This window comes from Coturnix japonica, chromosome 4, assembly GCF_054131305.1.
Source record: "Coturnix japonica strain WE chromosome 4, WE-NBRP24, whole genome shotgun sequence".
NCBI classification, from domain to species: Eukaryota; Metazoa; Chordata; class Aves; order Galliformes; family Phasianidae; genus Coturnix; species Coturnix japonica.
In genome coordinates, this window is record NC_140666.1 from 38,462,203 (window position 1) to 38,475,545 (window position 13,343).

General features: G+C 38.3%; 1 protein-coding gene across 5 annotated transcripts in view; it reads right to left on the bottom strand.

Moving 5' to 3' along the window:
• The window catches only part of FBXW7 (F-box and WD repeat domain containing 7), a 155,866-nt gene that overhangs the window by 69,710 nt on the left and 72,813 nt on the right, over positions 1 to 13,343 (bottom strand). The window contains exon 1 of one of the 5 annotated variants that reach the window (XM_015861324.3): positions 7,143 to 7,479. The exons of the other annotated variants lie outside the window; for them this stretch is intronic. Coding sequence (XP_015716810.1) covers positions 7,143 to 7,289 — 147 coding nt within the window. The 5' untranslated portion in view covers positions 7,290 to 7,479. Of the gene's footprint in view, positions 1 to 7,142; positions 7,480 to 13,343 lie in introns of those variants that run through there. 5 annotated transcript variants of the gene reach the window in all.

Sequence of the window (13,343 nt, forward strand, 5' to 3'; positions counted from 1 at the left end):
TATGCTTTTCAATTCAGTGACTGTATACATGAACATATAGAGATTGCAGCATCTAAATCACATGGTGTGTTGTGAGACCTTTCCTCCTAAGAGTAGCACACTGCCAACAGTTACCTTCGTGACTCACTAACCGTATTATGAGCTGAAATATATGATGACTACAGAAACTGGAGTCAAATGCAATTTTGGAAATTCCACAGATGAATGCACTGAAATTTCTGGTCTCAAATGTGCATGCATTTAATTACAAGATTCCTACAATATATAATGGTTACTTTCTGTTTGGCAGCTTACAAATACAATTCTATCTTGCATTTGAAAAGCAATGCATCTTACACAAGCTCAATAAAGGATCTAAAATAGAGTGGAGAGAAAGTGGCATGGATTACAGATTACAATACAAAATATTTACTGTCTTTGCCAGAGCCACACCATTCCCTGTAAAACAAAGTATTTCCTTACACCACAAAGAAGCTTAATGCATCAGCATTTACTAAGAAACATGGGTTCCTTTTATATTAAGTACAAAATCAGTAGCAGTTGGGTTAAAGAAATGTTCCCAGACTCAGATAATTTAGATGGGAAAATAATATACAGAAGAATATGTTTAGACTTTCAGTATAATTTATGAATTTAAACACATTCTTCTCTCACAGAATCACAGAATTATCAAGACCTAGAAGATCATCTAGTCCAACCATTACCAATACTTCCTGGCTAAATCATATTCCTCAGTGCCACATCCAAGCGTTTCTCGAACACTCCCGTGGTCGGTGACTCCACCACCTCCCTGGGCAGTGCATTCCAATGCCTGACTACTCTTTCCGAAAAGTAATACTTCCTAATGTCCAGCCTGAATCTCCCCTGACGCAGCTTAAAACCATTCCCTCTAGTTCTAACACTGATTACACGAGAGAAGAGGCCAACCCCCAGCTCACTAAAACCCCCCTTCAGGAAGTTATAGAGAGCTATAAGGTCTCCCCTGAGCCTCCTCTTCTCGTCCCTTTCTTAATCAGTTTAGAGATCACATATTTTTTGTGATTCTGGATCTATTGCTTTTTTGCCTACGAAAAACAATGTTAATAGTACTAGCAATGTTATTAAAATACATTTCCTGCATCATCTGTAAGTCTTCTTATTATATTCGTAGCCAGCACTTCTCTTTCACAAACCTGTATATTTGCAACATACTAAAAATGTAGCACGGAGTTCACAATTATCATCTGAAGCTTTAAGAAAATTTATTATCCCACCCCATGGAATGTACGACAGACTATTAGCATCACATTCATCTGAGAGGTAACTAAAGTCTTTTTTAAGTGTGATCAGTCTGGGCAATGGTTACATGTATATTCTACAACTATCTCAATCCTCTCACCAGGAAGCCCTACAAACAAGATAGTTACACAGAAAATATTTTAAGGAAGAACAAACAAAAAGTACAGTCATCTTCCTTGACTAAAAACGCAGAAAAGGAAAAGTCACATTAGCTGTAGTGCTTTTCCTTGTCCTTTTCAAGTAACTGAGTAACTTTATATAATACATGAACACAATTTGGACTGATGCTCTGTTGCTCTTCTTCAGCATTTTTATTTTCTGAAACTACACACTCAATTTTCATATGATGTAAAGACAAGTATAAACTTGGAAGCTGGGAAGAGTGTAACAGGAGAGAGAATTCAAGGGGAAAATGGAGTCTGTTTTCATCAAAGGATGAGTATCAACAAGAAGCTGTGGGGGAAAAGCAGCATTAAGTCTAAGACTGAAAGAAGGAATCTAGGAATGGAGCAGATGATGAGCAGAACTACTTAAACCAGCAAAACCATCGCTCCCTGACAGCTACAGATCATCACAAAGAGAATTTAAAAAAAAAAAAAAAGAAGCAATAGGTGTGATGAGGGAGATGTTAATGCTACAGCCCTGCCTGTGACTCATCTGGGTATCATTCTAGTTCAGTTCAACTTCCACTCCACATCTGGGAAATGCCAGAAGAAAGAATGCCAGTTAGAACAGGTTCTTCATGTTTCTACATTATGAGCAAGTCATGATACCACAGAGCATTTTTCCCCCCTACAAACATTCCTACCCAAAATAGATATGTTCAGGAAATTAAAATGGCTTCATTTGCTGCAGAAGGACAAGAAATGCCTACTTTGTAACGTAAGAGAATGCAAAAAAAGGAAAAGAAAAAAATCCTAGTTAATTAGGTATCAAATCAATGAAATATTTAATTACACATTTTGTAAGTTTTGCTCAGGAATGATCAATAAGGAGAGGCACTGGGGTCAAGTTCATGGCTGCACTGCTGTCTCCCATTCCCTCTTCTGTTGACTCCTGCGGTCTCCATGGCTTGAGAGGGCAAAGCAGACTGTCTTCGTGGAGGTGAAGAGCTTTTGCGAAGTCAATACAGCATGTTTAAATAGCTCATCTCTAATAGCAGTAAAGCTTTCTAAATACATATAAACAATTCAGCAGAATGGAACAGAATTGCCCAGTCAACCTCCATTCCCTCAGCTTCTGAATTTAAGCAACTGCCTTCAGCATCTTCCTGACCACTTTTAGCATATGCACCTGCCTATTGGTCTGTATTAAGTAGACACTGTTCACTGCCTGGGAAATGAAAGTTCATATGTACTTTTCATTTTTCAGTTCATGAAAATGAATACATCAAAAACACAAAGAAAAACACTTTACGTAATGTTAAACACAAATGAGACTCTTATTGCTGCTTTTTTTTTTTTTTTAATCTTGGATAGAAATAGGCAGTACAATTTAAAAACAAAAGCTTTTCTTAGAGACAGTACAGTGAGAAAAGATCACTGAATATTCTGAAAACCCAACCTCTGGGAGGGTCTATAATATGCTGCAGTGGACGTACAAGCCAAAAAAAAAAAATTCTCAGAGATTGTTCAGGTATTTTTTTAGGCGCTACAGCAGGCTGCGCTTGATCTGAACAATTTAGCTACAAGTCTTCTTTTTTCTATGAGACACAAGGAACAGCTGTTTGAATGGCAAGCTAAACACTCCCTCCTACAACTGGCTATCTTAAGTCAAGAGCTTCTGTTATACCCCACACAGAGGCAGACAGAATATGCCTTCTGCACGTATGCAGCTCTACAAGGCCAGTAACGCTACCAGTAGACTGCATCTGTGGTTTAAAGGTTTAAAAATAAATATATAAATAAGGTGAGTGGGTGGATTTTGATATAGCTTAGAAAATCTCCTGTAAGCATAGGCTGCAAGACCACTGGGCACATCACCTAAGTCATGCTGAACCATCCTCAGTTAACTAGAGCCACCAGGTAACCAGGTAATTAACCAGGTAATTCAGGATATGCCTAGTGTTTTTCCACCTGTGTGATTTCCCTTTTAATCCCTCCCAAGTATGGAATTGAGTCAATTTATAGCAATTCCAGTGAAAGGGACAACTGCACAAAGAAGGGGAAAGAAAATAAGGAAGGAGAAAGTGAGACTTCAGCCTGCCACCACTCCATTCTGAGCAAATAAGCAACAGATGGCATCTCTTTGTGGCTACTGCCCCACTGAGGAAGTACTTTCTACTCCTCTTTTGAAAGGGGATGAAGGTCACAGAATCACAGAATTGCTCAGGTTGGAAAAGATGTTGAAGATCATGAAGTGCTGACTGGAGATGCCTCAAACACTTAAAAAAGAAAAAACAAACCCAACAACAGGAAGTGAAGGTGCTCAAGCATAAGGCACATTAACGTTTGAAACAATTACTAGCATATTAGTCAAAGGGAGTAGGGAAAAGAAACTGGAGACTCATTTCAAGCGCTCTACTGCAGTCACAAGTAGACCTATGCCATGTGTCATGTGTAAAACCAACATTAGTTTTACATAAAGACAGGTCTACAAGTTGGAATACAAATCAACACAAAAATGCCTTATCCTACTTTTATCTCATATGCAAGTACGTCCTACAGAAGGAAGCATTTCTCTGATTGCCATTTCTTAAAAATACTTATTCATTATAGTGCAATTGTTATATAGCAACTTATAAAAGCAATAAGTACTGGAATTTTCAGGGAGAAAAAATAAACACATGAAAACTGAAGAGGGGGGAGATCTGTTTTTAACGTACAGACTCTCAAAGAAATATTAATTAGAACTGTTTGAAAAGAAACATACTTTCATTGTTAGTGGTTTCAGAGAAGTCTGAGGGGGGGGGGGGAATACAGTTAATTTACAGCTTAATTTTTAATTAAATGAAAGCATTTATCATGACAGACAAAATACAGCACTTGGTTTCTGAACATACGTGACACGCATGACTGTCACATAAGTATGTTCAGTGATCAGCTGCAGTTAAAGCTAAATGATATATGATAGCTGAAGGGTATACTGGTTGAGAGACTTTATTGCCCCTTCACAGCACACAGCAAAATCTGCTTTGGTGCCTACAAAAGACACGTAAGCAGCTAAAGAGGACAAGAGCTGTGTTTACGTTCAACAATCCAGCATCACTGCTTTCAGCAGCAATTTAGGAGGAACGCACACATTTACCATAGAAGCACTAAAGTCATGCACCAAGTTATTTTCAAGTGCTACAAAAGAATGCTAAGTAATACTATTTTTACCCAGCCTTGGATGAGTGGTATTGCAGATGAGTGTTTTAACTACATGAGCAAACCGACAAAATGCGTACAGGCAAACTGTTAAGTCCTGTGACCATTTATAGTGCACTTCTTGACAGAAGCAGAGGATGCAGAAGCTATGAACTGTCAGCTTCCATAACGGAAGGAGTTTTACTTCCAAGGATCACAGTACACATTTTAAACATGTTCTGCTCAGTTTAATGTACGGCAAAGGAGGAGAAGAAATGAGTTCAAACCAGGAGAAGGTTGATTATTTTTAAGTCCTGCCAGCGACTGTGTGGCCCGATCACACACTTGCCTGACAGAAGTCAGTACTGGTATTACATACTGCCTGCTCAGTAATTTGGAAGAGAACTGTAGCTCGTGCTCTAAAGTTGGTTAGGTTTAGGGCTGAACATTCAATGTTAAGTAATTTAATGGATCACTTCTTAACAGAATTTAAAAAAAAGAGTTGTCTACCAGCAAAGACTGTGCCAGAACTGTCATAACTCCTATGTTAGAGGAAAATATCTTCTTGGTTCATGCTATGCTTAATATAACAATAAATGCACTAATAGAAGTATTGGTCTTCTCTTCTACGGATACTCAAAATTTGCATTATACTTTGATGTATAGAAATGACAAAGCAGATCTTTTACACAACCAATTCACATTAGCATGGAATGAACCCAATATGGTAATGGCTGTGAGTTATATGCAGGCTTTGAGTAGGTTGCAAGGCATGAGAGCAAAGGCGCAGCCTCGCAGCCTTTCCGCAGCCACTGTCAGACCAAGAACCAGTCATGTCCAAAGACTAGCAAAACTTAAATAGCAGGTTAAAAAGTACTACAGCATTAACTTATTTCCAGCTTAGTCCTAATGATAAAGGAAAAACAGATTCTGAACATTTCTGAGATCCTTCGTAATCCTAAAACCTCCAAGTCGTTAAACTGGGTGCTCAAATGTGATTTAGGACAGGACAACTGATAGACTGTGGACATTTTCGAACAATGGAGTTTCTTCATATAACTGCTTTTTAACTGGTATTTTCACTACAGAAAATACACACAAAACATTAGCATTATTGTGCTAACACCATAACGTTTTAATACTGTCACTGCTTCCTTAAATCAGAGTCATGCAGTACATCCACTGAACTTGAAAAAGTTTTACCCTATATTCCACACTAAGCTTTGCCAAGGACAATAAAATGAAAAATAACCAAACACGTTCCTAATGCTTACTTTCAAGCAAACAATATTCAAACCATGTTGAAAACTTGAAAAATCCTGTAAAGAAAGGGTTAACTTCATCGCTTCCAACCTCCCTATTTGCTACTCAGCATAGTACTGCATTTCCCAAAAAGAATTCTTTTCCAAAATGCACACTATACCCTTATAATAATGGTGTATAGACGTGTTCTAGTATTTGCACTGCAGTAGGTTGATATTATGCTGGAGCCTTCAATGCATACCATGTACCTTTTACATACAAAAAATAGACATTAAAAGCAGTGTCGTAAGAACTCAAGTTTTCCAAGGCAATCTTGTCAAATTCAGGTTTCATGTATAATTTCACTTCCTGAGTTCACTAAAAGGAGTATTTTGATTTTTAAGGTAAGTCAGAGCATTTGCAAAATCTGAGTCAGATTTTAAAACCTGACATTAGTAAATGGAATTAATATTTATTCAGTAGCAATAGAAAACTTGGTAGTGTGGGGTAAATGCATTATGAGGAGTGAATTTATTTGTAATCCTATTCAAATTAGTTTCAAAGAGTAATAAAGATCACAAATTAATGACTTGAAAAGAGTATGAGCTTAGCAGTACGCAAACCATGCAACATAATCATAGAATCATAGAAACAATCATCAAAATCATGATAGAGGTTTATTTGAAAACACTTATTGAAAATTATATGAGGGGTGGAAAATAGTCTTAAGAGCCACTTTATTCATATAGCTCCTGAACTTGTAGCATAAGACCCGTGATAGTTTGTCAGGCTAGGATTGTCTATATATAAACTATATCGCAACCTCCACATAGTAACATGCTATTTTTATTTTCTGTAACAGCAAAAATGTTATCTCTGCTACTGAGTTACAAAAGCAATAAAACCAAACTTTAAGAATTACTACTAAAAATGTTTAAATATTAAATAAGTTTAGGGTCTCTGAATTCTCTACTTTAGTATCCAGCTGTGTCAGTACAGTTCAGAACAACATCAGATGTATTTTAATTCTAACCTACTTGCAGCACCTAAAAAAGCAAATAAAAGCAAACCACACATTTATGAATACATCTGTTTTATATGTATTTTTTCACCCAGGTGATATACATCTCTATGATAATCTCTGCATGTTTCTTTAAATTTCTAAGAAAAACAATATATCTGCATTTTAATTAAAATGAAGCAGAAGAATTACTGTAATAAGTGACAAGAGGGCTTTTCTATGATACCCTAAGACAAGGAAATGCGCAGATCAGTACGCCATGACAAAGCTCTGAACCACAAGCAAAGTCAGGTTCTAAAGAATTCTGCACTTACCCGTCTACGGCAGAAAGGCAAGCCCTGGGCAATGATGCTGATGCTAAATATCTTCATCACAGTTTGGTGTGGTAGGGGTTCTTTGGCACTTTTGAGATCAACAGGAACCAAGCCATGGTTTATGGCAGTTTTCCCAGGTTTGGACATTTTACTGCTCTTACTTTGTCAAGTCTACTAGTAATGCACAAACATTGCTTAAAATAAAAAAACACTGCTCTTCTAAAGTTGCATGACTTCTTTTAAAAGTGTATGCTTCAAAGTGGTGATTCAGCGCTGCACAGCCTGCTGCCTTTGTCTCTCAACCTTCTCCTGCCAAGTGTCCTGACCCGTCTGCTGCTCAGTGAAGTGCGAGCTATCCTAGTATAGACAGGAATTATACTGCGAAGGGGCAGGCAGACTGCTCCTGCCAGTCACACAGCTGGGGGACCTCCCCTGCCATGTCAGGGGAACACTCCTCTGAAAAGGGATCTGCAAATTAGAAATGAAGTTGAAAATTCTGACTGTCAGGAGTTTTAATTCCCACAGACATTTACACGTGCACTTTAAAGGAAGAATTACATTGAAATGATTTATTTTATGAGTTGGTGCTGTCCTTTCGAGTGAGAACCCAAGGAGACTCCAACCTTGTAGCAGCGTCATTGCAAGATCACCTTCACCGCCCTCCAGGTGGACTTCATCTGGAGGCTTTCAATAAAAATTTTGATGAACAGCGACTAAGAAAGTCACCCAGGCCTTCCTGTTTCTCACTTGCTGTCTTCCACAATCACGATGTTTTGATAAGTCTCAATGATTAAAAAGGAAACAGAAATAAAAATACAAGAAGAAATGGAACTCACCCAAAGGGAACATACTGGCTTGAAAATTGCTCTTTTTAATCATAAGGAAGACTATTTTCTTCCTACTCCTCTCTACTGATGTACAGGTACCCCTGCCTGCATCGCACTCCTCCCTGCTGCTGTGGGGCAGAAGCATCCCGGGGCCTTGGTTCTAGGGACAAGGTGGCACTGAGGTGTTCTTCCCTTCAGTGGCTGGCTGAGATGCAAGGCAGCCCAGGCCCAGCACTACAGCACTATGAAGGAGAAGCGAAGGGTCCTTTCTCTGCGGGTAGAGAAAATCCATGGCCCCCTTCCTTTGAGAGGGCAGATCCCTATAGGAGACAGAGACTGCTCTTAGCACAAGCCCAGCTTAGTGCCATTTACTGCAGTAAGTTCTTATTCCACCAAAACAAGCTAGAACAGTCACGTCTTGTTACTTAAACTATCTGCAATTAGTTGTTTGGGGGGAGGGGGGGGGGGTGTGTGTTCTTTTTTCCTTTTTTTTTTCTTTTTCTTTTTTTTTTTTTAAATCAAACTAGCTTTTCTACAATGCTGCTGTTCCCACAACCTCCTCAACCTCTGTACTTCAACAAGGTTCTTAAAAATGTATTCAAATTTTGAAAACCTTTTTGAGCAAAACGAGGTAGATTGAGACAAAAGCCTGTGAAAACGTCTTACGAAATTACTGATAAAAGATGTAAAAAGCCATCAAAGCCCTCGTATGAAGTGAGTCAGAACAGCCCAAAACACGGTGAATAAATGACCATTAAGAAATCTTACATGTCCCTTTATGCACAACCTGGCAAAGATAATTAACTATATAATTATGGAGGGGCAAAAGGGGGGAGTATAGTAATGCTTTACTGCTTGAAGCACAACACTGTAACTTAACAAAAGACAGCATTAAAATATGCCTGTTATTAGCATCCCCACTTAGCCCTTTGTTTCCCCCTCAAAAAGCCAACCTGTCATCATGTTTCACTTGCATATAAAGGACCTTCTTTGACTACACATTTGCTTGTTGAAAGCTTTTTTTTTTTTTAACAAAAAAACACCTACAAAAGTCCAAAAATGTTTCATTCATTATATACACACATTACAGAAAGCATTTACTTGAGAAAATGTCTCTCAGACAAATAACTTTCTCTTTACAGATACTGCATATGGAAATGATGCAATAGAATGGTAGATAGCACAGTACTTTCATGCACATATTTTTCTTTTTTACTGTTCCTTTCACATGCCATATTAAAGAAAGATTTAGATGTATATTCCCTTCTGAAGGACCCCCTATGTTTTCTTATTTTCCACCCTATAAATGACATATAGCTGTTTATCATTAGACTATGCTTAACAGCAACATAATCAGATCATACTTTAAAGCATCGTTCTGAAGGACTTTATTTTATACAACAAATATGCTTTCATTTGGCTAGAAGACTTTAGAAAGGTGTCTTAGGATCACTGTTGAACTCAGACAAACAAGCTCCATGTACTGCATGTGTGTGTGTGTGTATACGTTATCAGAAATTGCTGAAAAGCTGAGTTTTAAGAGACTGCCTCAATGCACAGCTGATAAAAGTAAGATCCAGTGGTGCTGCAGACTGTTCTATTTTACTAATAACAGAATCACAGAATTGTAGGGATTGGAAGGGACCTCCAGAGATCATGAAGTCCAACCCCCCTGCCAAAGCAGGTTCCCTAATAACAGCCATTCTTGCTTGATATCAGTGCTTCCTAGCTTACACTCACTCCTCTCCTTTTCCAGCAGCTCCAAACTGACCTGGAGAACAGGACTTGGTCCACCTGCAGCTCTGCACATGGCTGAGAGAAGACAAATAAAACAAGGCATTCTCACACCACCACTTGCAGCACACGTCTCCAGTCACAGATAATCCTCATACCACTTCAGATACAATCCTGATTGGCAGCCCTTCTTTTGCATATGGTTTAAGTGTCAGCAGTATGTCAGTTTTCCCTCAGTAATGTCCAAGTGTTTGTAAGTGGCTATTCTACAGTAAACCCACAGAGACATATTTCTTTCTTATTCAAAAAAAAGTATCACATTCCAGTTCAGCATTGACCACTTGAAGTGGGTAACGCCAAAGTGGAATAAAGCTTTGGCACAAGTTACTATGCTACATGTCACTCTTTACCATATCAATATGGAAAAGTTTCATTTTTTCTCTCTGAATGTTTTTCCCTCGTTTTTGTCATTGTCTCCCCCACCAAACGCTTATACTATCAGACCTGATTTTCCTGGTCCATTCTTGTCTCCACATATCATCACTTCTTGTAAGTCTTACAAGTATAACACATTACTACTGCAAGACAATACCTACAGTCAGTGTTCAAAGGCCCCAAGCTATGCTGGATGGCTAAAAACATTTCATCGGTGAGAGTCCTTAGTCTGAAAATATAACAGTCTAATTTAAGCAGTAAGAGAGTGTAACAGGAAGACAAAACTGGAGACCGTTGGCTATCTTAGAAGTGTCAGGAATACGCTGCACATACTAGATAGCTTTGCTTTTTGTGGTTATTACATGCATACTTCAAACTAAAGCTTTAACAAAGTAGTTTAAAGAACAATTCTACTGCTTTTATCTTTAGAAGAGTTCATTTTTTTGTACAATGCAGAGTAAGAACACGTAAATTTGAAAAATTTTCAACTATGGAAATTCCAGCTTCACTTCTTTGTAATACATTTCTCTAACATCTTGTTTCTAAGTAAATATAATATAAATGTCACTAGAAGGTGAAACAAACACTTAAGACGTTTTAATATGGTGATGTAACAAACAGGCCTAAATGAACTGTTTCTAAGTACATGAAGGCTGAAATACAGAGAGCAGAACACCATGCACTTTTTTGACAGTTCTTAACGGTGAGCAGCTGCCCTCAAATGGATAAAGCAGAGCACTGCAATGTTTCAAAAGTTACCTTCTCACAGTAACGGGTATTGAGACAGGACATCAGGATTTACCCTCTGAATGTATTTGATAATGTAGTTCCTAAATAATATTTTCAGAAAGCTTTACACAGTTGTAGCATAGAGAATGCAGTAGGATTTACATTTATACACAAGTCTTATTGTTCCCTTGATGCTCACCCATGCACAGAAAGAACCATTTCGTGAGCAAAGCAAAACAATCTATGCTACACTGGTAACTATTCTTAAACAGTGACTGTGGACTCAAGCTTATTTATGTGAAGGACTTTAATAGCAGTGCATGAATAGCTCCCAAATGATATATTACATATGAGCCTGCCTTGTACAGGAAAATGAGTAAGCTGCATAGAAACAAGGCACTAACTACCAAACTAACTGCAACTATATTAGTAGCACTATATTCAAAACCAAATGTTGCTCAGGAGTCTACCATATCCCAATTTACCCGGTACAAAAATCTGGGTGTGTAGGAAAACAATGACCCAGATCCCTGAAGGAGGAATAGAGGGAATTGGTGGAGGGATCACTTAGACCTATTTATGGTACACAAATACAACAAAATTAGTGATGGCTCTCTGTAGTTCATGAAAAAACAAGCACAGACCTGTTGTAACACATGCAATGGAAGTGTAAGTTGAGATTCATGACAGAGACTGTCACATCAGTTTAAGCAGTGTCTGAACTGCATTAAGGCTTCTCCAAGGCATTACACTCCTACAAGTCTTAGTGCACCTACATGGAGGAGAGGCCTTCAGAACAGCATAACTGTAAGAAAGCTGCCTCAAGCTTATGCCTCACTATGAGTTTTGTCTCAAAATGGCTCCAGTGGTACAAAATGAGGAACAAGTGTCATCTGAACCAGTTCATTCGGTCAGAGCAAAACTCAGTTCCACAAAGTTTCAGCCATACATAACCAGGTGACAGCTACCCTGTAGACTTCTCCTCAGCAGGTGTATTAATGAATATCTCTTCCTTTTCTAGCTACATTCTAGATTCTCTGAAGACTTGTAATGTCTTATTTTTTCTCTCTCTTTATTAGATTTCGTGAAAATCAGTCAAGAAATTCAGAAAGTCAGGAAAGTAAGACAGACAAAAGGCTGTGAGATATCTTCGCTGAAAAAAGACTTGCTTTCTTGTCAAAGCCCAGTAATGCAGAGAAGAACCCAGATTTGCTTAATCCGGACTGACTCAGATAACACTTCTTGATTTTAATTCCAGCTTCAGAATCACATTTAGACTCACCCCTCAATCATTAATGTGATGAATGAGGTTTTTACCATGAAAGACAAGAGGGAGATGCACCTTTCAAACCTGGTAGTAGATGATGGTACAAGTTGTATGACACTGAAAAAGTTTCAGTAACTGTAGATGAGGATGAAGGTAAAGCCGTTGGCTAAATACGTAACTCCTCACAAAACAGCATTATCTAAAAAAACTACCAGTAAGCACCAAGAGAGAAGCAGAACACCAAGTACGTCAGCAAAGGCAAAATCAGACAAACAATCTTCTAGACATTTGTCATGACTCAAATCTCATATCTGTTTATGGATCCTGGTAACTAAGCACAAGCACTTATCCTGAAATAAATTTGTACTTAAATTTGACCTACTGTATTTGACTACTCATGTATGGCATCTACCAGTACTACACTTGCCTACTGGAAAACCTGAGGAGTAGATCAGAACATCTAACCATTAGCTAAGGTCCATTAATTTTGGATCATAATGGTGACCACCAATGCAAGTGAGTCTGAAGGACCGTAAGGTTAAGAGACAGGGAAAAAAAATCACCAGATCTCTGGACCTGTTTGATCCCATGACTGACCATCTTTGGAGCTGAAATGAGACAAGCAGATTATCCGAAGTAAGAAGAGCAGCCTCCCTGCTTGAGTCTGGAGCTGGAAAGCAGAGATCACCAAGTTGCCTAGTTTCTCATCATCTTATATATTAACTTATGCCCAGTTCAAACGCAGATTCATCCTTCTCTACCAGCAAGTACATGCCCCTCTGCGCTCCAAAATGGAGACTCAGATCTGCCATGAACTAAGTTAATACTTTGCCACAGATAAGCTGAGAAAAGATCATCCATGTGTAAGTGCAAACCCTTATAAAAGTGATACAAATGCACAAATGAACAGAAGTTTGGAATTCAAGTGAATACAACATACTACTTTAATTCCGCATCGGCTGCCAAGAAAATCATCACCATGGTTTATCTGATGCACAAACACAAAGCTCAAAAAACTCAAGAACACCTCTGAGCCTTGCAGGCAGCAACTGGCGAGAAAAAAAAACAGAACACAAGCAATCTGACATTTTCAAAGTTTTTTTAAGTTGAAGGAATAAACATAAGAACATTATAACTGTTCTACATTCCAGCAGAACATCACACAAATCTCCAGCCCTGTACAATTGCTCTAATGCAGACCCTAAGTTT